Consider the following 26,542-nt stretch of genomic DNA (forward strand, 5'->3'; position numbering starts at 1 on the left):
TTGTACTGAGTGAGTTACAAACTCCACTAAGCACTACATTTTTGTCCTTGGGCAAGCTTTCCCTGCCACCACCACCACCTTTTTATTTTTTTTTAAACACAGTGAGGGATGTATAAAGGTAGGGTTGGGGATGGGGAGAGTGTGCAGGAGATGCTGCCCTAAAGTGTCCTCCCCGATCTCTCACATGGGTCCCTGTCCCCAGAATTTTCTCCACAGCAGTCATCTTAGGAGCCTGGCCAGCAATCTGTGGCATCAGACCATACTTCCTCCAGGCCCCCACCCTCCCTGGGCCCCTCTCTGCAGCAGCAATGGCCACATTTCTTGTATTGAACTGCCAGGTTTGCAAGTGGGGGGTGGGTGAGTGTCCTGACCCTCCGCTAGACCTGATTAGCCATCACAGAGCTCAGCCAGATCCCTCACCTGAGATCCTGCACAAAGGACACCCCAACTGTGTCCCTGATACTAGAAGCACTCCCCCCCTCACACACACACATATCCACCCATCAGTGAAGAGGCAGGGGGGAGGGATAGCTCAGTGGTTTGAGGATTGGCCTGCTAAACCCAAGGTTGGGAGTTCAATCCTTGAGGGAGCCATTTAGGGATTTGGGGATAGCTCCTGCTTTGAGCAGGGGATTGGACTAGATGACCTCCTGAGGTCCCTTCCAACCCTGATATTCTATGATTCTATAACTGCATGCACTGTCACAGTGGGAGGGGGAACGAGCAAAGCAGGTTCTTATAGGGCCACACCACACCCCTACTGGGGCCACAGAGAAGAAACATAGCAGCATGGTTTCTGACCTGTGCTGTATATACAAGATTGTTGCATGGCTGTGCAGCTTAAAAGGAACGTTGATCCACACTGACACATACTCAAAGTAATAGTAATACATTCCCATCTGGAGATTGATGTATTTCAAAAGCAGAATCCTGGCCTAACTTTTCGTACACTGAAGTCAATAGGAATTTTATCATTGACATCAATGTGAGTAAAGCTAGGCTAGCACTTGGTGTTTCTGAAAATCCCACACTTCATCTCTGAATTAGTATTAATATTTATTGACCCAGAACATAAATGTTAGCTTTGGTTTTGTCTGTCAAGGTTTGTCTTCTGGGTCAATAAATCTTATTGTTCAGTCCATCAGAGGAATAATGGCCAGTATTCTCTTTTCACAAGCACAACAGCCAACAAGATTTTTGCCTTTGTCCTGGCTTTCTCTGTCAGGAGTAGCTATTGAGTTCTTGCCACAGGGCAGAGACCACTTCTCTTGTTGTCACCATTGTCTTCCCTGCTCTACTGGCCTTTTTCCACATGCAAGGAGGCAGCCACTGGTGTCAGCAGCAACACCAGAATGTACACTCAGTCCCCCAGGGCCTGGGGTCTCCAACGTCCAACCCATTTGAAAATTGTCCCTGGAAAAGACTTTCCAATGCTATCAACTATGCTAAATTCAATATCTACATATTCTAGCTGGAGCACTAGCCACAGCCATAGTTAATATTGTCAGAGTGTTTCCATTCTATGATCTTGCTTTCAGTAGTGTATAGCTTTCTAAACATTTATCTTTCACAATGAACAGTCTAGGCTCAGTCACTACCCAAAGAGTGCTTTTTTTTTAAAAAAAAGGGAAAACTGGAAAGAAATGCTATTCCACTTATAAAAGTGCCAAAAGGGGGGGGAGGAGGAGAGAAAATAAGGGGGAAAGAGGGACAGAAAGTTGAAATTTAGCAGGTAAATAGTTTCTTCAGGAATAAAGGTGTCTGTGTTCTTGTAAAAATAGTTTTTGATTTGGCTGAATTAAGAGTTCTATAATTTACATGAATTAGGAGTTCGGACTTGTGAAGTAGCTAAATGATGGAACTTGTTAAAAATATTTCAACACTCTAAATGATAGAAGGCTACACTGTGCTTGCATGCATAGCTAATTAAAGATCATAGTATGAAAGTAGTAAGCCATGCCTCATTCAACACACAAGGAGACAAGGGGTTCATAAAGTTTTCCATGTGACCTGGCACTGTAAACAGTTTTGTGCATGAGGCATCTTTTTCAGCATCACAGCATGCAAACCTGGTTTTCCTTCTGATATTTTGGTGCCACCTACCCAAATACTCTAGGCAAACGTTAAAGACCAGATTGTGTAACCCCTACTCATAGTTTCAATGGAACTACCGATGGAGCAACGTGCTACTCAAGAGGAATATGGGTGACATAATTTGGCCCTAAAAAAAGAAAAAGGAGAGTCCATGCAAAAATACAGTATATTAAGACAATATTAAATCTGCAAAGTTAAGCATTCATGATTCAGGAACGGCAAAGTTAAGGCTGCATATGCACAAGTTTCATGATTACATCAAATTTCTTGTGAACACCATTCATAACAGCTATTAACTTGTAATTATTTCTGGGATTGAGAATTTTAGACAAGATCACGTGAATAGATTTTTCTTGAGTTGACGACAGCAAGCCCGTAAGGTTTATTCCAAACTCCTAATATTTCCATAAATAAATGAGTGGCACCAATTGTACATGGGTGTGCGATTCCTGTGAGATAGAACTGAGAGGAGATATCTTTTCAATTTCTTATTATGTCTGTCAAAAATTAACATCAGATATAATGAGCATTTTTATATCCAATATACTTATTGATCTACCAGTCAACCATCTTACTTCAGTTCTGCATCACTTTGTCTATTTAAGATATGGAATAAGTTTAAAAGGAAGAGAGCTGGAAGCCAAGATACAGCATCCTTTTATTAGAGGCATTTTTACGATGAGCATAGCGCAAATGCTATTCTGAAGGAAATTTTTAGTGAAGCAAAAATATCTATATATGCTTTTTGTTTACTACATCATTACTGTGAAATTGTTTAGCGCCAGTAAGCCCTGAATATAGCCAATAGAGTTTTAACATGACTCACTGACACAGTCCCCTTCAATATGAAGATGTAGCCCTGGGTGCTTATGTGTCAACATATATTGCTCCATCTAGATGAGAGTAACTTTCACTATTGACTTTTCTAACAAGTGCTGCTCAAACAACTCCATTTCTGGTTATGTGCAGTGCTCAGCTTCCTTCTGGAAAGTTGTGATCCTATTTGGGCAAAATTTGCTGTAGCCTACTATTCAGAACCTGCTTAAATGTAACTATGTCTCACAACAATATTAGGGAAATAAATACTGTAATGCTGCCATTAGTGTGTATCTAATTGTGATAACACCACCACACGCAAGGTAAAAATAAGCCGCAAGTGCATTAACTGTTTTGTTCTGAAGAGGAAGCATCTCAGCAAACAATAGCAGCACAAACTATAACTACATCAGCTGCTTAAGAAACCTTGACAAATGACAACCTGAAGTCTGAGGGTCCTGTGAGGAGCCCTTAGGGGAAGACTGATCAGAGGTGGAGGACTGTGGTGCTGAACCCTCAGCTAGCTCTCGCTGTCTCTGTTGTTCAGCCTTCTTAAGCCTCAGTCGCTGCAGGCCCCTACGGAGTATAGCTAACTCAGGTGCCAAAAATTCTGACAGACAGGGGAAAAAAAAGGTGTAAAAGAAAAAGGCATAGAACATACAATGAAAAGAACAAATGACTGAACAGCAAGGCAACAGATACTACGAGGAATAAAAGCAAAGTATTTCTTTTATATGGCAGCTTATTAAAGTGCAATAATTAGAAGCATAAACAAAATGTTTATTTAAATTTGGGTTTTTCCCTTTCTAAATGCATGAATCACAGGAGGTCTGAAGTTCAGTTTTCATGGTACATGCCCTCCTCCATATCCCCAACCATTTAAGCGATTAACTGAAGAAAATTTAAAAATGAAATATACCAAGATAGATTTAAAATAAAACAAAAACCCTAAATTCATCTTTTTATATGTTCCTGGTATGCTTAACCAAATTAGTACTCTCGGTAAGTAGAAAAAGTTATGCAATCTTAATCTACGAGCTAAAACTTCAAAGACACTTACTTTAATGGTTTCATTTTAAAATGTCATTTTAACCAAATAGTTATATAATCCCAACTGCCATTAGGGGGAAAAAATACCTGGGAAGGGGATTATGAACAGAGGTGACAGATGTCCAAGCAGAAAGCAGCAATTTTTAATATTGTCAACTATTTTCTGGTAGCCTTCAACTTATACACTCCCAGATACAAACCTTAAAAAAAAAAAAATAATAATAATCTGGAAAACACTGCTAACTAGATCCATAAAAAGGTACCTCAAAAGGATCACCAAGGTTTCCTGCCACTGGCCTTTTAGCACTAATCTCTCTTTAGATACCATCTTAAATACTTAACTATTCTCACCGTGCCCTCTTCCTACTATTTGCCAGCTACCCACTTTTCCTTCGGGTACCAGGCCCATCTCTGATTCATTGGTATTTGCTGAAATCGATCATTACTACCGAGTCTAAATTGTTTCTCCTCCTTCCCTTGCTCTATTCAGGTTTCCTCTGGTCTTGGGTTCCAGTGTCCCTTGTCTATCACTACTTTTGGAAATTACAACCAATCAGTTGGTCGCTGATGATGAAATGTAACAGGAAGGAAAACGGAAAATATATATCCAAAAGGACCCCAGCATGCAAAACAGATATGCCAGGAGGGGTTGTCAAATAACAGAAAACCTTGTAACTTTGGGAATCAAAGTTCCAAGTATGTTTTAATTATTTTTTAAATTATTTCTCAATTGTGGCTAAAATTGCAGTTTCCAGTATTTGCTTAAAGGATTCAGTTCCACTTAGTCCAGAAATCATGGTTATTTAAAAGTTATTAAAAAGTTACCCCTCACATTTTAAAAGGACCGATTTTTCTTGTCTATGAATTTCTGCTTTAATAAATCTTTTAATAGCAGTCAGAATCTTCAAGCAGAAGTTCAGCTTGCCAGCAAGTGGAGTCAGAAAACAAAATAAATGCCAATGGCACTTCCTCAGTTCAAAATAAGATAGAACTTGCTTAAATTCGGGACAAACCTATGGATTCAATTTTGTCCCAATTAATCTGACCATCTAATATAAAGAAAATGTATCCAAAAACACAATCAACGTGTGTGTGTCTCTCTGCCACTCAGTTTATGGAAATAAAGTCTGATTAACATTTTATATATGGGTTGTTGCATAAAACTGGAGTAGTTTACAATGTATCACCAATTTAAAACAGCAGCACATTAAAATTAATATTAAAACCATCACAATAATGGACATTTCCTAGTTTCTGTTGAGTGAGACAGACAGAGCAAAAACCAAAACTAATATGTTCATTTTATACCCATTTTAACAACTTTTTGTAAGTGACAGGGCAATGAAAATCTATCAGCTATAATTTCTCTCAAAGAAACAGAAGATTAATTTCAATTTTACAGTTAAAAGTTTCCAGTGATTTGTCTCACTACAGGAGCTTTAACAATGATCCAATAATACATTTGAGAGGTTTCAACTTCTCTAACAGAATATAAACAAGTTTCAGATGAAGTGGCTAATGTGACAAAGATCCCATTTTGTATTATTTTTGTGCTGGCTATTGTCTGTATAGATTGTTTTTCAAAATGTAAAAGAACAGGAGTATTTCTGAAATAGGAAGTCAGGCATTCATTGTATGATATACTTTGAGGACAACACAGTATGCAAAGGACTTAAAATATGTACTATGATTCAAATAAACAGTAATAAAATCTTTGGGTTTCAAAGGGGAGGTTAAAAGCGATAAAGAATCCTGTGGCACCTTACAGACTAACAGACATATTGGAGCATAAACTTTTGTGGTTGAATACCCACTTTGTCAGACGTGGGCCACTGCGGGGCGCCCTGGGCCCTTTAAATCCCTGCCGGAGCTCTGGCAGCCGGGCTCCTGTGGTGATTTAAAGGGCCCAGAGCTCCGCGGCAGCCGGAGCCCCGGGCCCTTTAATTCTCCCCTGAGCCCCAGGGCTCCCAGCCGCCTCTGCAGCTGGTAGCTCCGGGGTGATTTAAAGGCCCTGGTGCTCCCAGCCACAGCCCGAGGGCCTTTAAATCTCGAAAGGCCCCGCCTCTTCCGGTAGAGGCCCCACCTCTTCCAGTGAAGGCCACGCCCCCGCTCAGGACTCCGGCGTACCGGTAAGTCCTTTAAGTTACTTTCACCCCTGCCTACACCTCACACTTCATTTCCTTCCACTTTCCCTTCTCACTCTCCATGTCCCTCTCTCATTCCTCCTGCCTTACTGCTACGATTTCCTCCTTCCTGCGTGAGCAGATACAGCTGTAGATACTAACCACAGAATCATAAGACTGAAAGGGACCTCAAGGTGTCATCTAGTCTAGTCCCCTGCACTCATGGCAGGACTAAGTAATATGCAGACCATTCCTGATAGGTGTTTGTCTAACCTGCTCTTAAAAATCTCCAGTGATGGAGATTCCACAACCTCCCTTGGCAATTTATTCTAGTGCTTAACCAGCCTGACAGTTAGCAAGTTTTTCCTAATGCTCAACCTAAACCACCCTTGCTGCAATTTAAGCCCACTACTTCTTGTCCTATCCTCAAAGGTAAAGGAGAACAATTTTTCTCCCTCCTCTTTGTAACAACATCTCTCTATGTGCAACTTTACCATCTCAAAAAAAGAACAGGAGTACTTGTGGAACCTTAGAGACTAACAAATTTATTAGAGCATAAGCTTTCGTGGACTACAGCCCACTTCAGTGAATCATATTATTCCTGACCAATAAGTTACTACTGTAATCACTCCTGCAGGAGAGATGCTGGTTATTCAAAGAGTGGTATTTTTCATATTCATAACTGAACTAATATTTGAACATATAATTCAGGAGCAGTGTAAGAATAACATCTCTGGATAAGACAAAAAACTGAAATCCTAACCAGTTGTAGTCAAAGATCTCATTAAACATAATTACAGTAGGTTTAAAATGTCCATTGCCCTCAAAAGTCATATGATCTTTCAAACCTGATGTGAATCAACCTTCCATTAATTTTTTTTGGTGAAGGTTGCTTAGTTCCTTGTTTGATAGGAATCTGACATTGGAAGTGGTGGAGAGAGAGAGAGAAGGGGGATGTATTGGGAAATAATGGTATCAGTTGGACTCCACATGCTGGCATGAGAAACTTTTACCCAAAGTTTCAGAATTACTCAGAGAAATACAGAAGGAAAAATTTGTTCAAGTGAGTGTGCATTCTGTAGGAGAGATGTCAGAAAAATGCTGGTACAGAACTACATAATGCAGGAGGAGATTCACTATAACAGTTGTCATTATGCAACCCACAGCGTTTAATAAAGTAGCCTGCAGCAGTTCTCTAACACAGTAGGTGCAGCCATGGGGACGACAGGCCCCAGTATACAGTGACATATAACAAACAAAGCAAAATGACAGTCAGATCAATACCGGGATTTGTAGTCTTTAGTGGCCATCTCTCTGTATCATACATGAGGGTGGCTGAAATCTGCTGCATTTTATGTATAGCAGAGCCCTTGAGCTTTTGACAATTTGTGAATATAAATCTTGGTTGTTATAGTATCAGCATCAATATGCTGTGTGCAAAAGCTATAGGTAACTGAAAGCCCCTGATATTCAGTAAAATGGGCTCCTGACTCTCTCATTCATTAGGAGAGATGAACCACACTTCAGTTGGACTGAGTAAAATTGTTGCTGTTTGCTTTAGGGAAAGTTAACTGGGATACCAGACTAATATTGGTATATTTGAAAGTTTTTGGGTTTTTTAAAATTACCTTTAATAAACATCCATTTATATCTAACTTCTCTTTCTTCCATGTTTTTAGGCAGCAGTGCTGGCCTGCCCCTTTCTGATAATGTCCCAGAGGGTCTGACTGTAGCAGACATAGCACAGTGAATGGCACTCTCTCTTTCCTCTTATGGCTGCTTCTCAAAGAAGATTGTGAGATGGGAAAAAATATCTCATCTCTCCCTCATCCCAGCACATCCACTCAGGGCCTGGAAGAGTTGCAATCAGTCATCTCCTCCAAGGACAGCAACAGACAATGCCTGCAATAAGTATCAGAAGAGAGAGGGTGGACCTTACACAGTACTGCCTGCCCCAGATTTTCAAAAATCACAAGTCAAGCCTCAAAAAAAAATCATGAGATTTTTAAAAAATAATAATTGGAGGGCAGGGATTATTTGCCTTCTAGTTTCTCAAACTTTTGGGTGCACTCAGGTCTTATCTTAAAGCTTTTCTCTGTAGCCATAAGGACTAGAAACTTAGCTTTCAGTTAAAAAAAAAAAAAAAAAAAAAGTGAGATTCTCATGTAAACACATGACTCTAGCAGCTGGGGCTCTAGCAAACACACCAATTATTGAGAGATTTGTGAGAAAATTGTGGTAGTTGGCAACACCTCTTGCAGGTGGTATCCCTGGCCAGCTACTATGCACCCACAGGGATCCAGGACAAACAGTCCCTCTTCTGCGTATTGGTGTAGAGGGGTGTCTCTCAGCTCTCTCCCACAAAGAGATCATTGATATTAACAACTAGGCTAAATTCTCCTTTCATTTACGCCAATGTAAATGTAAATCTCCATTTAAGACAATGGCACTACTTCAGTTACAATATTAGAAGTGAAAATAGAACTTAGATTAATAAATGGAACAGAATACTCTACAAGGTGAGCCCTGTCCATCCAGATACTTTCAACAGGCAAAGCAACACTGCCCTAGTTGATTCTGGCATGGTTTCTATAGGACCTGGGTGTATATACTGGCTGAAAGGGACGTATCATTCCAGATTTCCATTGATGAGCAAAAGATGACAGATTTTGCTATTCATTGTGTTGGAGCTACTGCAGCCAAATCTCAGCAGGAGAGGAAGGTTATCTACTTATATGCCATGAAGAAAACAGTTAAACAATACAAAATATAGGGTTTTCCCCTCAAAAAAAGTATAATTAATTTTTAAAAACTAGATTAGTCATTTTCCTTGAGATTCTCTCTTTGGGAAAGAGAATTTCTTTATAGCCACACCTGAGAGTATCACTTAACAATAGAAATATTTAATCTACACTCATGACATGCATGACCTCAACAAGACTATAAATCAATTACCAAAAATGTGTCAACAATAAAATTGTAGTTTGTTATTTAAGTAATTTGATAAACCATGGCATATTGGATGGATTTCTCCTCACCAGACTGATGGAGGGTAGGATGAGCAGAGGCCTCCAAAGATGGTCTTTGTTCATTGTCAGGTGAGGATAGTAAGGATGTGGAAGGGGGGGTTTCTATTGAGGAAGACGTTGAGGGAGCTTGCGCTGACATTGTAGAGGATGAAGAGGATGGAAGCTGTTCAGGACCATCCACTTCCATTGCAGTCTCTGATTCAGCACTTGGCGGTATGTTGTTAGTAATGGAGGCATCTGGTCGACTGGTTCCACCTTTGGGAAAAAAAACAGCAAATGCACATTTAGAGAAGGACCCTTTAGTATGATCATTTAATATTTTGCAAACATAAAATGTTCTGTACTGTATAATATACTAAAACTACAGTTTGTGCCCCAGAAAGCTTCCAATCCAGAAGATCTTGTTCATCCAACTTCCCTCTTTCATGTTAAAAAAAAAATCCTTGTACTATCAACAATTCTGTTTATCCTTACTAAAATAAGTTATCACCTCTAGACCGAGATCTTCCTCGTCCTCTGTTGCTCTGCGCAACTTCACTAGCTTCTTCAAACCATCTTGATAGCATGTCTGACATCCTCTGCATCAGTGAGACATTAGGACTTTGCTCCCCTGTAAAAATAAAGATATTGAAATTTTATCTGCAACTTTGGAAAGAATTCAAGAGACCCGTTTATTTTTCCATATAAAAAGCATAGTACTGAAGTTATACATATTGGTATCCTCAGAGTGAAATCACTTTTTCAGAGTAACACTAAGTTATTCTAACTCATATTGCAATTTGAACATGGCAATAAACTAAAAAAAACCTCAACTTTCATTCTGCTTTGCAATTAAATTGGAGTTTCCCTATATCTGACTTTCTGTAACTGAGTTCCACTGTATTCAGTTTGAACACTTGTTAGAAAAGTTGAGAGGTCAGCTGTTTCAGATTCCCACAATTATTATGATTTTATTTATTATTAAAAAGCACATTTTTACTAGATAATACCTTCAAAGCAGGAAAAGTGATTTACTGATTATTCCACTATCTAATGTAAGTGGCAGAAAGGAATTCAAATTTCCATAAATTTCACTTGTTGCACAACTGACATGTATCTAGTTATAAGATGCTGTATTCAAGACCACAGGTAAACATATTATTTGTATTACAATATTGCCTAGAAGCCCTAGTCATGCACCAGAACCCGATTGTACTAGATGCTATACACACAGAACAAAGACACAGACTGTTAACCCTTTGGGGTGGAGACTAAGCATAAGACAAAATATAACAGATGGATAGATAAGCGGGGGGGATTAGAGGGAAACAATGAGACAATATATTGGTCAGCATGATAGGCAGTTTTCAGCAAACTTGCAATTCAACCCTTGTAAAAAAATTTGTACAAACTATGACAAAGGAGAGTTTTGAGGAAAGATCTGAAGGTGGATAATGAGGTAGCTTTGTGAATGTTTACAGGGAGTGCCTTCCAACTGTGGCAAGCAGCATGGGAGAAAGCATGAGGGTGTTTGAAAATTTAACAAGTGGACAGTGGCAGCTGGCATCATCAGCAAATCTGAGGCAAATATTGACAGCTTGATAGCAAAAGAGACGACAAGTAGGACGGGGATTGACTGTGATGGCCCTTGAAAATGAAGACAAGTAGCTTATGTTTGATGTGACAGAAGGGGGAGCAGTGAAAGGATTCAAAGAGAGGGGTGACCTGGTCAAAGTGACAGACGAGGAAAATGATCTTTGCAGCAGCACTCTGGATGGATATGAGTGGGGCAAAACTGCATTTGTCACAGCTAGAGAAAAGGATGTTGCAGAAACCAAGATGCGTGACAAGAGCTTGCATGAGAGTTTTAGCTGTGTCGATGGACAGAAAGGCTGTAATTTTAGATATGTTATACAGAAACAAACAGCAAAATTTAGATATAACCTGGATGTAAGGACCCATAAAGAGGTCCGAGTTAAAGATAATACCCAAGTTATGGGCCTGAGTGACCAGCAGGGAGATGATGTTGTCCACAGTGTTTGAGAAAGGGGCTTGGGCAGAAGAGGGAGATTAAGAGCTCTTTTGCAGACTGAGCTTGTAGCTAGACATCCACAAGAATAAGTCAGAAACACAGGCCAAGATTTTAGTTTGGACAGAAGGAGACAGGTCTGCAGGAGAAAGGTAGATCTTTGTTGTCAACATAGAGATGGTAGTTGAATTTGTGTTTGCAGATGAAATTACCCAGAGATAAGGGGTAGAGGGAGAAGAGAAGGTAACCAATGACAGAGCCCTGTGGAAGTCCTGAAGAAAGATCAAGGGCAGATGAAGAGGATTGTCCAAAAGACACAATGAAGGAGTGATTATAGAGGTAGGAGGAGAACCAGGAGAGGACAGTGTCACAGAACCTAAGACAGACATGATTCCAAGAAGAGCATGGTCAGCTGTGTCAAAAGTGCCTGACAAGTCAAGGAGGATAAGGATGGAGAACTGGTTCTGAACAGTAGCTATGAAGGAGTCATTTTCTTTGGCAAGAGTGGTTTCAGTGGAATGCAAGGGACAGAAGTTGGATTGAAGAGAAACTCCAGACAGCAGTTGTAAACAGCGCGTTCAATGAGCTTAGAGATTAAAGGAGATCGGATGACAGTTGGAGAGGCAAGTGGGCTTAAGGTTTGGTTTTGTAAAATAGGAGAGATTAAAGCATTTTTGTATTGTGAGGGGGGAAAGCCAGAAGAGAGCAAGAAGTTAAGGAGAAGAATAAGGTAGGGCATGAGCGCAAGGAAGATCAGGAGATGGGATGGAGTCCACCAGAACAACTGGAGGGGTTAGAGGAGGAGGGTAGATAAGAAAGGCAATGGATATAAGGTGGAAGGATGAGGTAATAAACAGATAATTTAGCACAACAGAAGTCTCAGCTCACCCACTTGCCTAACTAATACAATGTAGCTGCTGTCCCCAGCACATCAGCCACTATTTAGCTGTATCAGATGAGAGTCAAGGTGCTGAAGCTGCAGGCTTAGTGAAAGTAGCATTGTTGAACTAGCCATAGCTCATATAGGGGGCCAAGTGAAATGGAGAAAAGAAAGGAAACCTATGGAGGAGCAAGGGAAGAAATATTCAGATAACCTGAATGACAGACAACCTCGGTGACAGGAAAAATTAGGTGGGTGGAGTTGTAGTCCCCAAATTTAATATACCTATGTGTATCCCAGAATTTGGCAGTACTGGAGTCAGCCATTTTGTATGTTCAACCACTGCCACCTGAAACCCAAACATCACATAGCAAGGAAAATCTTAGGCCCTGAGAGGCAAGGTCACACAGCTGCATGTTTGCAGCTCTGCTAATCAGAATGGGAGGCTGGGACAGGAGTTAAGGTTTCATGAAAATAAAAGGAATGTGTTGACAGATGACCTTGGTTTTAGGCCCCTCTGATGCAAGTTTTATTCTTATTATGATCAGAAATGCTTCGCTGATATGAGAATAAAGAATTGTCACTGGCTATTGCTAGGAAAATTGTTAGTCTATTAGGGGCTATTATGAGTTACAGAAGAATCTCAGAGTTATGAAAGCCTTAGGAATGGAAGTTATTCGTAACTCCGAACAAAACGTTACGGTTATTCTTTTGAGTTTGCAACTGAACATTGACTTAATACAGCTTTGAAACCTTACTATGCAGAAGAAAAATGCTGCTTTGAACCATCTTAATTAAAATGAAACAAGCACAGAAACAGTTTCCTTACCTTGTCAAAACTTTTTTTTTTTTTTAAACTTTCCCTTTATTTTTTAGTAGTTTACATTTAACACAGTACCGTACTGTACAGTATTTGCTTTTTTTTGGTCTCTGCTGCCTGACAGCGTACTTCCGGTTCCAAATGAGGTGAGTGATTGACCAGTCAGTTCGTAACTCTGTGGTTCTACTGTACGTGCTTTGTTTGGAGAAAATGTATAAAAAGTTTAATTAGAAAGTGTGCTTGGGAGCAGTCCGAGGAAGTTTTCTTTGGGCAAGGATCTGAATTCTAAAATTCCCCATAAGCTGGATAAAAGCTGAAATCTGGAAGCCAAGTTGTTGATCCTTTGAAACCATCTTAACTTAGGTAAATATAAAGGTTTAAGATGCTCTGAAACCTACTGTGACAGCATGCGTGTGTGTTTGCGCATGCGTGCGTGCTTAAAATCGAATTAAAAAGTAGTTTGTATCAATTATATCTAGGGCCCTACCAAATTCACAGCCATGAAAAATGAGTCACGGACCGTGAAATCTGGTCTCCCAACCCGTAAAATCTGGGCTTTTGTGTGCTTTTACCCTATACTATACAGATTTCATGGGGAAGACCAATGTTTCTCAAATTGGGGGTCCTGCCCAAAAGGGAGTTGCGGGGGAGGGGGGGGTCACAAGTTTATTTTAGGGGGGTCGTGGTATTGCCACCCTTACTTCTGCGCTGCCTTCAGAGCTAGGCAACCGGGGAGCGGCGGCTGTTGGCCGGGTACCCAGCCCTGAAGGCGGCACCCCACCAGCAGCAGTGTAGAAGTAAGGGTGTCAATACTATACCATGACACCCTTAATTCTGCACTGCTGGCTTCAGAGCTAGGTGGTCAGAGAGTTGCAGCTGCTGACCGCCCAGTTCTGCAGGCAGGAACATAGAAGTAAGGGTATCAATACCATACCATGCCATCCTTACTTCTGTCCTGCTGCTGGAAGCGGCTCTGCCTTCACAGCTGGGCTCCCGGCCAGCACCTGCTGCTCTCCAGCTGCCCAGGTCTGAAAACAGCGCTGTTGCCAGCAGCAGCGCAGAAGTAAGGGTAGCAGTACTGCAACCCTCCCTACAATAACCTTGCAACCCCCCCCCACCCCCAACTCTTTTTTGGGTCAGGACCCCTACAATTACAACACAGTGAAATTTCAGATTTAAATAGCAGAAATCATGAAATTTACTATTTTTAAAATCCTATGATGGTGAAATTGGCCCAAATGGACCATGAATTTGGTAGGGCCCTAATCATATCAGATGGCAGAACTGCGTCCCCATTGATTTATTCCTGACACCGCCTGGAGAAAAACAGGAAAGTTACCACTGCTTTGGGTTCTGAAAACCCTGGGTAACGGGGTGGGTGTGTGGGTGTTTAGAAGATAGTGTGATTAAAAAAAAAAAGGACATCCAGCAATTAAATTCACATTGAGTGCAAAAAAAAAAAAAAAAAAAAAAAAGACCTACAAGGGAAAAAAGCATTTTCTGTAAAAACATGAGTTTTCCTAATTTTCAAAGGTGTGTGTGTTGAGGTACACACAAATGTCTTCCTGTGACCCTGAATATTCTTTTGATGGGGCAAAAAGCAGCAAAGCTTGTGATGTATTTTAAGATACCTAAACTTTTGGACAATTTTAAAGCATATCTTTATCTCAAAGCGTCACAGAATTTACTTCCATTATTTTCTTGGTTTCTTGATTCCCCCCTGCCCCCGCATTTCCCGACACTTTTTTCCTAAACTTCTTGTTGACAAAGTTGCTAGGCTCATGTGCCTAAAGACTTTTTATCCATGGATTCGGAACATGTGCCCACGTGTCTACAGCACATAAAAAATGAAAAAGTCTGTACTTTAAGCTATTACTCCTGTAATTCTTGTAAAATAAAACAACTCTGCAATTGTTTAGAAATGTCTGAAAGATTTTTTTTGCTGAAAAAAGAATGGACATCTGAGGCAGCAAAAAGACAAGTGGACTTGCCATTGTTCTGAATACCTGTGAGAGCTGCCTAGACAAATGGCCCAGAAGAAGAGGAGAGGAATGTCAGAATCACACCACAAGCCAGAGTTGGAGTTTTTCATTTTTCTTTGTTGCATCTCTTTTTCTAATGTTTGTCAGTTTTGCTTGGTTCCAAAAACACTTGCTGCAGAGGAGGGAAGTAGGATGAACGAGAGAGTGTTTTCAGTATCCCTCTCAAACCTCAAATCATCTGGAGATGAGAAGTGATTGTTTATGTGAGAAGCTAGAGGGACAGAGAGACTACAGGGTGATGGGAAAGGTTTGAGGCAAAAGAGATGGACACAAAGAGTAGTTTTTCGAGGTAGGAAGAGGTGAGTGGAAGAGATGACCTAAAAGAGGAGATGAGAAAAAAGGACAGATTTTAGGAAGAAGGGGAACTAGCATAGCCACTTTTCAAAATCTTTTCAAGCCAGACCATTGCTGATATGAGAAAGCACGTAACCAAAAAGAGAAGAACAGTGAAAAAAATAACAAGAAAAAAATTAAACGTAACTGCCAAGAGGAGAGGATGCAGACAGAAGGTGAGGAGCAAGAACCAAGTAGGAGCTGTAGCCAAGAGGTGATGTGGGAAGAAATAAAGCTAAAAAATGAGTGGGGCCTATAGAAATGTGGAGTATAAAAAAAAATCATACAAACACACATGAAGATGAGAGAAGAGATCATTATGGATATGCAGATGAAAATGCACTAAAGGGCAAAGGGGAAGATGTCATTAACAAAAGACAGCAACTCTCCCCAAGCTTTCCAACTTAAAATGCAATAGGATCACCGTTTGCTGACCCTACTTTATTACTGGCAAAGCAATTTTTGGACCTATTAACCGCCTCTATTAACTGCTTCTGGTTCCAGCAACTGCGTAATATTACTTTACAGATGTGGAAGCATAGGCATCAAAATTAAATGACTTTGCAACTGTAACTAATGAATCAGTGGCAGAATCAGGATTGAAACACTATTGTTTTGATACCAGATTTAATTATTACACAGTATTTCCTCTTGTAGCTTTAGCAAAAAGTAACGCCATATCTACATTAAGGAAATTCACACTGGTGTAAACTTAATTCAGTAAATCTTAGTTCACACAGGTACGGTGCACCTAAACTATTAACTGCACTGATGAGAATTTCCCTAATGCAGAAAGGACCTAAAATTTACTACATTCAATACAGCAACATTTTTCATCTTATGTTAAACTATAAGTGAAAAATTCTAAAATTTGGTATGATCCTTAAAAACTGCAGATAATCATGTTTTAACACTTTATATATTTCAGGAATACTAGAAACAACAATTAAAATAACCACACATTACCATCTCTTTCTCGTTCACTCTCAGGCCTTGCTCTTGGCCCCGTATCTGACCAATCCCCTCTTAGTCTCAAACGTTTAACAGGAGGTTGCCGTAACTAGAAAAATAAAGATAAGCAATGGTATTATATAAATAAATAAATAAAACGGTTACCTACCTTCCATAACTGTTATTCTTCAAGATGTGTTGCTCATGTCCAATTCATTCTAGGTGTGTGCGCATCCATGTGTACAGTTGGAGATTTCTGTCTTAGCAGTATCCGTAAGGTCGGCTATGGCCACGCTCATGCGCTGGTTTATTAGGTGCTGCCGGCCCTACACCCTCTCAGTTCCTTCTTGCTGGCAACTCTGACAGAGGGGAGGCAGGGCAGGTAATGGAATGGACATGAGCAACACATCTCGAAGAACAACAGTTACAAAAAGGTAGGTAACCGTTTTTTCTTCGAGTGCTTGCTCATGTCGATTCCGTTCTAGGTGACTCAAGCAGTATTCTGGGAGGTGGGCTCGGAGTTTACGGTCTTGCAGCTTGCAGCACTGCTCCAGCGAAGCCAGCATCATCCCAGGCTTGCTGGGTAAGTACGTAATGGGACATGAACATTGGTGGCCCTACAGCTGGGTAAGTACGTAATGGGACGACCAGATGGCCCTACAGATGTCCTGGATAGGCACTTGAGCCAGGAAAGCTGCCGAAGAGGCTTGTGTCCCAGTTGAATGGGCGGTTATGATCGCTGGAGGGTTCACCTTTGCCGGATCCTAGCAGCAGCGAATGCAGGCAGTGATCCAAGAAGAAATTCTTTGAGCAGACACCGGACAACCTTTCATCCTGTCGGCCACTGTGACAAACAACTGTATCAACTTACAAAATGGCTTGGTCGTTTCAAGGTTAGTGTCCTCCTGACATCTAGGGAATGCAACCTACGCTCATCCTCTGACTTATATGACTTTGGGAAAAAACAGGTAAGTAAATATCCTGGCCCATATGAAACTGAGGTCCTCCTTGGGCAGGAAAGCTGGGTGCAGCCACAGCTGGACCTTGTCTTTGTAAAAGACCGTATAGGGCAGTTCTGAGGTAAGCGCCCTAATCTCAGAGACCCTGCAGGCAGATGTTATTGCAACCAAGAACACAACCTTCCAGGAAAGGAGAAGGAGAGAGCAGAAAGCCAGAGGCTTGAAGGGGGAGTCCCATGAGCCGTGACAGCACAAGATTCAGGTCCCACAGAGGGACGGGGTCCCTGACATGTGGGTATAGGCGCTCAGAGCCCTTAAGGAACCTAGCAGTCATGTCCTGGGCAAAAACCAACCTGCCCTCGAGAGGCGAACAGAAGGCCGAGATAGTGGCCAAGGGGACCTTGTTAGATGAAAGGGACAGGCCTTGGAACTTGAGATCCAGAAGGTAGTCCAGGATTAACTGCAGCGAGGCCTGCTTGGGCTGAATGCCTTTATCCAAAATCCAATAGGTGAACCGCTTCCATTCGGCCAGATAGGTAGCTCTGATGGAGGGTTTTCTGCTACCCCACAAGACCTGTTGGACACCGGACAAGCACACTCCTGCTCCTCTGCTAACCATGCAGCAGCCAAGCCATCAAGTGCAGCACCGCCAGGTTTGGATGCAGAAGACTGCCGTGGTTTTTGGCAGGTCCAGCCTGAGCAGTAGCTGTAACAGAGCAGTCAGAAGAGGCCCAGCAGCATGCCAAACCAGTGCTGGCACGTCCAAGCCGGCACTATGAGGATCACCTTCGCCTGGTCCAGTTTGATCTTCATGAGGATTCTGTGAATTAACAGCACTGGGAAGAAGGTGTACAACAGAGCCCCCGACCACAGGAGCAGAAAAGCATCCAACAGGGAGCCTCTGTTGATCCCCTGAATACAGCAGAAAACGTGATATTTCCTGCTCTGCCTGGATGTGAACAGGTCCCGGGGAGTCCCCCACCTTTGGAAGATGATGCTGACCACTTCCGGATGGAGGGACAGCTCATGACGAGACGAGACGGTCCTGCTGAGTCGATCTGCCAAGGCGTTCCTGGACCCAGGGAGGTGTTCGGCTATGAGATGGGTGTCATGTTGTTCTTAGAAGTCCCAGAGCCTGAGGGTTTCTTGGCAAAGTGCAGACGACCTTGCTTGTTGATATAGTACATAGCCACTGTATTGTCCATCAGGACCTGGATCATCCTGCTTCTTATGTGAGGTAGGAAGGCTTGGCAGGCCAGGCGAACCGCTCTTAACTCCCTGACGTTGATGTGTAGGGAGTGATCGTGACTCGAACAATGATCTTGCATGCTGAGATCGCCCAGGTGGGTTCCCCACTTCAGGTCCGAGGCATCAGAGACGAGGGTCATCGGAGCTGCGAAGGGAACCCCCTCCAACACCGATGCAAGATTCTGCCACCATGCGAGTGAAGACAGGACGTGGTCCAAGACCTTGACTACCAGTCCACGCTATGTCTGTGGGGACGTAGACTGATGCCAGCCACCCCTGCAGGGGCCTGAGGGTGCAGCTTGTAACCTGAAGATATTACGTTAAGCATCCAATGGTCCGAGGTCAGCCATGATCAGGCCGAATGGAAGGGGCAGGTAGTTGAGGAAAGAGTGGGAGGGTGGATCCTGGGATGTGACTGGGGCACCGTCCTCGAGCACACCCTTAAAATACCTGCTTCTGGCCTCCTTGGTTCCTGGAAGGGCCACACTGAACAGACAAACAGGAAGACAACAGGTGTCACTGCTTAGACCCCTTGTCGCTATCCTTTCTCCTGTAGACGCTCAGCCAGGGAGTTCCTAGGACCTAGACTGGGGAGGCAGAGAACAAAATGGCTTTCTGGCCTGCTGAGGGGTATGAAGGCCAAAGGAGCAGAGGGTGGCACAGGAGTCTTTAAGGCCGGGGAGACTTGTGACCGTGAACTTGGAGAAGAGCCCTGCCCCCTCAAACAGGAGGTCCTGAATGGTGGTCTGCATCTCCTGGGATAACCTGGAGGACTGCAACCAGTACCTGCACCTCATGACTACCACAGAGGTGACCACCCTGGCTGCCAAGTCCGTAGCGTCCCAAGCCACATGGAAGGCCACTCTCGCCTTCTTCCACTAAAGCAGCAAACTCCTGGGCTCGGTCTTGTGGGAAGGCCTCCTTGAATTTGCTAATGGAGTCCCACAGATTAAAACTGTACCTGCTTAACAGGGCCTGGTGGTTAGACACCTGAAATTGCACGGTGTCCGTTGAATAAATTTTCCTGCCAAACAAATCCAGTCTCTTGGTGTCTTTGTTTTTTGGCATACCACTGATTTGGCCCTCCCTGTCCTTTTCATTAATAGCGGACACCACCAGTGACGCTGCAGGAGGGTGTGCATACAGATATTCAAACTCTTTTGCAGGGACGTAGTACTTCTTTTCCGCCTTCTTAGAAGTCAGCGGAATGGAAGAGGGGGTCTGCCACAACGATTTGGCCAGCAGTTCTCAACGGGGGGTCCAGGGCCCCCTAGGGTCCACGAGTCCTTTCAGGGGGGCCACAGAGCCCCACAGCTGAAACCCGGTGCCCAGATCCCAAGTGCTGAGGCTGGGAGCAGCGTGGGCCAGAAGCCAGCATCTACCCCTGCCCTCGAAGGCAGATATCCCGCCCCTTTTGGGTTCAAGGGCAAAAGTTGCGGTTTTTTTGTTTTGTTTTTTTACAGATTCTGCATTAGTCCTTTCTATGGGACTTCCCCAAGCACTTCAAACAGCTTTTTTTTTTGGGGGGGGGGGGGGAGCATTAATAGGCACTGGCCTGTTGCATGATGAGCATGGTTAGAAGCTGGGGGAAAAGGGCCTGTCCCGCTCCAGGGCAAAGTCCCAGCCAGGACTCTAACTACCAAACTACTTAACACTTAACTTAATGGCTAATTAAGTACCTACAAACTACAGGGTGGGGACGGGGGGGGGGCAGTATATGGATTGTAAAGAACTGCTAATGCTTTTGCAATGCAAGGAGGAGGTACTCTGGACCAACCATCATGGGCAGCAAGAAGGAACTGAGAGGGCGAAGGGCCAGCAGCGCCTAATATACCAACGCATGAGTGTGGCTTTCAAGGGGGCACCACAGCCAACCCTACGGATACTGCTAAAGCAAAAAACTCCGACGAATGTGCACGTGGGCGTGCACACATCTAGAATGGAATCAACATGAGCAAGCACTCAAAGAAGAACAGGAAAATATTGAGTATATAGGTGAAATAAAAAGTGTATTCATCAAGTTGCACAACTCTTGTAGTTTCCATCACAAATAGCAATACACACAAATCAAATATAATTAAGCATAATGCTATATTAAGACAATGTTAAGGCTAATTTTAGTCAGACAAAAATATTAAAATTTCACGCTACGACTCCCAAAACAGCCACAACCCTACCCCTTGCACAGTTTATTCTACACTGTATTAACTTTAGTGCATTAACCAAGGCTCTGTTTATTCCAAAATAAGTTGGGCCTAGATCAGAGGTCTCAAACACATGGCCTGCGGGCCGCATGTGGCCCGTGGGGTTCTTTTGTGCAGCCCGCCAAGCCCCCCGCACCTACCCCGTGCCGCCGTGAGCCCCACGCCGCTCCCTGAAGTGGCTGAACTACTGTATGTCCCTGCAGCCCCGGGCAGGGGGGTAGGAGGCGAGTAGAGGGCTCCATGCTCTTGCAGCTCCCATTGGCCGGGAACTGGGAACCACAGCCAATGGGAGCTTTGGGGGAGGTACCTAGAGGAGCAGCAAGACCAGCACCTGGTGCTGCTTCCTGGAGCGGAGCAGAGCGGGGCCGGGGCCAGGGCCAGGGCCAGGGCAGGGAGCCTGTCCTGGCTGCGCTGCACGGCACTGCCACCCTGGATCCGCTCTAGGTAAGTAGCGCTGGGCTGGAGCCCGTACTCCTTCTGCACCCCAACCCCCTACCCGGAGCCCCCTGCCACACCCTGCACCCCTTACCCTTCCTGCACCCCAACCCTCTGCCTGGAGCCCTTTACCACACACTGCACCTCAACCCCCTGTTGCACCCCTCACCCCTCCCACACCCCAACTCTCTGCCCTGAGCCCCCTGCACACATCCTGCACCCCACACCCCAATTCCCTGCCATACCCTGCACACCTCCTGCACCTCAACTCCCTGCCCTGAGCCCTTGCCACACTCCACACCCCTCCTGCACCCCCTGGGGGCAGGGAGGGGGCAGAGTTGGAGTGAGGACTTCGGGGAAGGGGTTGGAATGGGGGCAGGGAAGAGGTGGGGCAGGGGCGGGGCCTCATGGAAGGGGTGGAGTCGGGGCGGGGCCAGGGGCAGCAAGTGGGGGGTGTCAGTGATGCGGCCCTCGAGCCAATGAACTAGTCCTCATGCGGCCCTCGAGGTCATCTGAGTTTGAGACCCCTGGCCTAGATTCTGCAGCAAAGTCCCTGGACTCAGCAATGTCCCTACCAATTCTACAGTAGCCAGAGTTTTAATTCAAAACCACCATTTAAATTACATATAAAAATGAATACAGTCAGCACAGTAACTTGTGTTGATATTAAATCTAATTTATTTTACCATGCATTTTTATTTTCTGTATGATGCAGATTTTTGCACCGATGACACATAACTATACCTTAGATCAGTGGTTTTCAAACTGTGGGTCGCGACCCAGTACTGTCTCACAGAATGTAAGGCACTGGGTCACTGCAGCTCTGGTCAGCACTGCTGACCAAGCCGTTAAAAGTCCCATTGGCAGTGCTGCCCAGCTAAGGCAGGCTAGTCCCTACCTGTTCCAACACCGTGCTGCACCCCCAGGTCCAGCTCCTAGGCGGGGGGGGGGGTCACGGGGCTCCGTGCACTGTCCCCGCCCTGAGCAATGGCTCTGCACTCCTATTGGCTGGTTCACAGCCCTGAGCCCACCCCCCAAACCGAGAGCTCGCTCATCCCCAGCCTCACCCCAGAGCCTGCACCCCCAGCCCTGACCCCCTCCCCACAGCCAAACCCCCTGCCCCCCCAAACCCACAGCTCCCTCCTGCATCCCAAACCCCTCATCCCCAGCCCCACCCCAGAGCCTGCACCCCTGGCCCAAAGCCCTGCACCCCCCCAACCTCCTGACCCATCCCCCTCCAACACCCTGAACCGCTCACTCCTGGCCCCACCCAGCAGCCCTCATCCCCAACTCTCTGCCCCAGCCCTGAGCCCCTCCCACACCCAAATCCCTCATCCCCAGTTACGTTGGGTCATGGGCATCAACAATTTTCTTCAACTGGGTTACCAGAAAAAAAAGTTTGAAAACCACTGCCTTAGATAATGTCAGGGGCAGGAAGAGGAAGTAACGGTTTTGGTAGCTAGGGCTCAGACCACCTAGAAAGGAAGTTTTGGACTATGCAATAAGCATATTTGCTAGGTATTTCTGCCTAGACAATGAGCAGTGAAATAATACTGACATTTAAGTTGTCTTTAGTTTTGAATTAAGAAGCCACTGAGGTAAAGGGGGAATTCGTAGCTCAAAGCTATTGTTTCAGACAGTCTGCAGACTCAAGAAGATAACACTGCACTGCATTCATGTTTTCAAGGCTATTCTCACAACCATAACATATTTCTTTTTAAATGAAAAATTAGATTCTGGAGCAAAATTCTGCAGTAACAGGGGACTGCCAGAGCCACACCTTTGAAATTGCTTAATATACCGGTCCCTCTTAGTAGTACAGTTGTTCCGAACCTTTGTTGCAACCTCCCGCTCCCCAGTGGCTTGGCAGCGAGGTCACCCACCACTAACCTGAATCCCTTCACTCCCTGCAGTCTTTCCTTTCTTCTATCATGTAACTTTTCTGTTCTTTTTACTTGTCATCTTTTATTTCTTTCTTATTGTTTTCTGTTCTTTTACACGTTTTTGCTGATTTCTCCTCATCCACTTCATTCCCCATTCTCTTTGGTAGCTCTAATCACCTTCCCCATTCCCCAGCAGGCTACATGTTTCTGGAGGTATAGGACCATAGAAGGCTGAGGCAAGTAAGATGAGAGCAAAGAGAAGAAACTTGAGGTGATATGGCTGCTGCCTGAGCCTGTAGCCTTGAACTGTGATCTGTTCCAGCAGTCAGATACATCATGGGCCACGGCGGGAGCAGGGCAGGAAGGTGGGAGGGTTTTTGAGGAGTCACCTTCAGCAGCCTCTTTGGATAACTTCACCAAAGAGTTAATCTGGGCTCTTATTCAGGTGTTGCCATTAACCTGGCTCTCCATCCACACACACAAACGTTTGACCCAAGTTCTGTGGTACTCTCAACCAGGCCTACTTGGTCCATTCTGAGACACAGACTAACACCCAAGAGAGGCTTTCATTTGGGCAGCTAACCCTTGACTATCCAGGAGGATGCAGGTTAAGCAACTCGAGTTCTGATAGTCCTCCAAAGGACCTTCCCACAATTCCTCTTATGCCCAGGACAGAAGTTTTCCCACAACCACAGAGTGGCTCAGTTTACTGCAGCACAAAGAATCATGGGATAAGCCCCAAGAAGGCCTAGCACCTCACATAGGTGAATTCAGTACCAATGAGGACACTGTAACTCAAGTTTGGTTTATAGTGTGGCTGCTCACCTTGCGTTAGGCTAACCCAGGTCCTGATCACTCAAGTAACTTTGCAGTGAAGATATATACTTTGTAGCATGCATAGGGAATGGGGGAGCCACCGGGGATGTTAAGGGAGGAACTAGAATCCTGCCCAAACCTTGTTTATGCTCTCCTCTGTCCTGCAACTCCCTTCCCTCTCAATCACCCTTGGTTAGGTAATACTCCCTTAATACACATGTTTTACACAATGAAAAAATGCCTGAGGTGTATATGATCAGAGAAAATGGTGCCGCTGCTGACAAACAGAAAGATTCTTCTGATGCATTCATGTGGAAACATATGAGAATGCTGCCATGGAATCCATAAGTAGTAATGAAAGGGAGAAGCAGGATAAGGAACATTCTGATCAGTGGCAATCTAATGACCAGGAAAGGCTAGAGGTGGAGGGGAACTCTATCATAAGGAGGAGGGAGAAAACTTGTACACCTTAGCCTCTAAGGATAGAACAAGAAGGAGTCACTCCTGGCTTAAACTACAGCAAGGGAGGTCTAGGTTGGACATTAGGAAAAAGTTCCTGTCAGGGTGGTTAAACACTGGAATAAATTGCCTAGGGAGGTGATGGAATCTCCATCTCTGGAGATATTTAAGAGTAGGTTAGATAAATGTCTATCAGGGATGGTCTAGACAGTATTTGGTCCTGCCATGCGGGCAGGGGACTGGACTCGACCTCTCGAGGTCCCTTCCAGTCCTAGAATCTATGAATCTTTTTTCACTTACATCACCAAGGCAAGTGCTCAATTGCACAGAAGGCAAAGCAACAGCTTCAGATAAACTGCTGCTACTTTCACCTATCTCAGCCACACATGTTTAAATCCAGCTAAGGTTAGAAGACTGAAAAATGACATATAACTGCTATTTGTCAGTCTAAGTGAAATGAGTTGGTGGTCTCAGTCTAGTCCCACATCAAAAAAAAGACACCACTATGGTTGGGACTGTCTGACACTCTAGTTGGCAGTCTCAAAGCCACCAAGAATTAAAAGGGCAAGGAAATGTAAATGTAATGTAAACTCCCCTCTTTGCTCCTTGAGGTGTTCCTTTCAGGTAAAGGTACACTGGCAGGGCAGCATAGGGAATCTTACACTCACACTTGGATATGCCAAAACTATGCTGTGAATAAATTCAGAACATCAATCTCCAGGGCTTATGATCTGGCATCTTCCACTAGGTAAAAGTTTACACAAAAATTTAAGGATCACTAGATGAATAGTTCTAATTCAGTGTTATAACCATCTGACAAGCTCTTAAATAGTGGCTTTAAAAAAAATCTTAAATAACTTCATCAATATACACTAATTTACTAACAGGCCTTGAATAAATTTCACAACATACATATTTTTCATAAATATCACTAAGTACTTAATGTAGATTTATGTTCAATTTATGAAAAAGCTTTTGCACAGTACTGCACTTATGAGCAAGTAGTATGTATACCCTTTAGTAACCTTTAAAATATGTTGACTAATAAGCTTTTGTAAAAACCAGGACAAAAAAAGGCCATTGGTAATTAATAAACAAAAACCTCTGCAGTATAAAGGAGCTTGCACAAATGAGTATTATACTGTCTTAGTGGAATTTTGTAGACACAAAAATTCATGTTGAATTAAAATGTTGAAAGTTTTCATAACCTATAGAACATAAGATGTTTAACTTATGAAAATTATATATTGAAAAATCCTTATAGATTAAAAGGTTATTCAAAGATTATAAATTAGAAAAAAAAATTAATTTTTCTCTTTTCTGTTTCATGTGTATGGCACACAGTTAAACCAAACAAACTAATTTTTGTTACTGAGACATACTATTTTAAGAGATGTATCAATATGTTCCTGCCATGTCTGTTGATCCTTCTTGTTGCTATTCTGTCTTCAGGGAAATCTTCTGTTATCACACATGGCTGCTTCTACATCTCGAATAGAATTTCATATAAGTAAACTGTTCCAGCGTATCCTGCAACTCCAGCAGAGTAGACTTTGCCAGTGCTGTCTGTGTGGACAACTGGTCTTAATGTAAAAATATCCAAAATTCCAGCATATGGCAACAAACTTCATTCCAAGCAGAGGGTCACTGTATCAAGAACTGCATTTTGCTCATAATTCATTTAAATAATTTAAGTCTTTCATTCCACTTTATGGTAAACAGCATTCACTCTATGAGTCCAAACTAGAAAACCACTGTGCGCTCACATAAGGCTCAAAACCAGCAGGAAATAGGAATTTCAATATGCTAGTAGGCAGGCAGTGAAGAACCCATTTAGGATAACTTCGCCCTATTTGCCATCAGCATGATAGTAGCCACAGAACGTCAACTGCAGGGAAACAAGTTGCGGACGGAAGATGTTAGTACTGTCACACAAATGGAGGTGTGACTAGTAGACCTACACACAGCAAATATCAGTGACCTAAGCTCAATGCTGAAGGGGAGAGGCAAACTGCTTTTTCCCCCCGATATGAGCCAACTCACAAGCTTCAGTTTACCTGTGGCCAAGCAAAACCTTTTCAATTCAGGCTCTGCTCTATTTCACAGGATTAGACACTATAAAAACAAGTTCTGCTGTATTTTACAGTTTTTGTAAAATCATTCTCTTCTATTACAGCATTGCTGAGTGGCAAAAACAAGGCTACTAAGACACTTTCTTTAAGAGCCCCTGTTTTTGTAGACTTCTGATTTTTTTTTTTTTTTTTTTAAAAGTACCTTTGGGAAGAATTTTCTTATGCCCAAAAGGGAATTTCTTCAAGTTTTGTAAAATTCTTCTGGTTTATAAAGGTTAAGTATTACAGGTAGAGCTCTGACAGTGATGGTTTTGTGTCTG

At 43.4% G+C, this 26,542-nt stretch overlaps 1 protein-coding gene across 6 annotated transcripts in view; it reads right to left on the bottom strand.

Annotated features, from left to right (window-relative positions):
* DCAF6 (DDB1 and CUL4 associated factor 6) overlaps window positions 1-26,542 on the bottom strand; it is a 167,783-nt gene that overhangs the window by 78,292 nt on the left and 62,949 nt on the right. For 3 of the 6 annotated variants that reach the window (XM_054046248.1, XM_054046239.1, XM_054046233.1), the window contains exons 8-11: window positions 16,162-16,255; window positions 9,603-9,722; window positions 9,122-9,367; window positions 3,353-3,520 (exon numbers count right to left, since the gene is read on the bottom strand). In XM_054046248.1, coding sequence (XP_053902223.1) covers window positions 3,353-3,520; window positions 9,122-9,367; window positions 9,603-9,722; window positions 16,162-16,255 — 628 coding nt within the window. The remainder of the gene's footprint in view (window positions 1-3,352; window positions 3,521-9,121; window positions 9,368-9,602; window positions 9,723-16,161; window positions 16,256-26,542) is intronic. The other 3 variants (XM_054046263.1, XM_054046268.1, XM_054046257.1) reach the window with 1 other exon arrangement.

The sequence above is a fragment of the Malaclemys terrapin genome, chromosome 1 (assembly GCF_027887155.1).
Source record: "Malaclemys terrapin pileata isolate rMalTer1 chromosome 1, rMalTer1.hap1, whole genome shotgun sequence".
NCBI classification, from domain to species: Eukaryota; Metazoa; Chordata; order Testudines; family Emydidae; genus Malaclemys; species Malaclemys terrapin.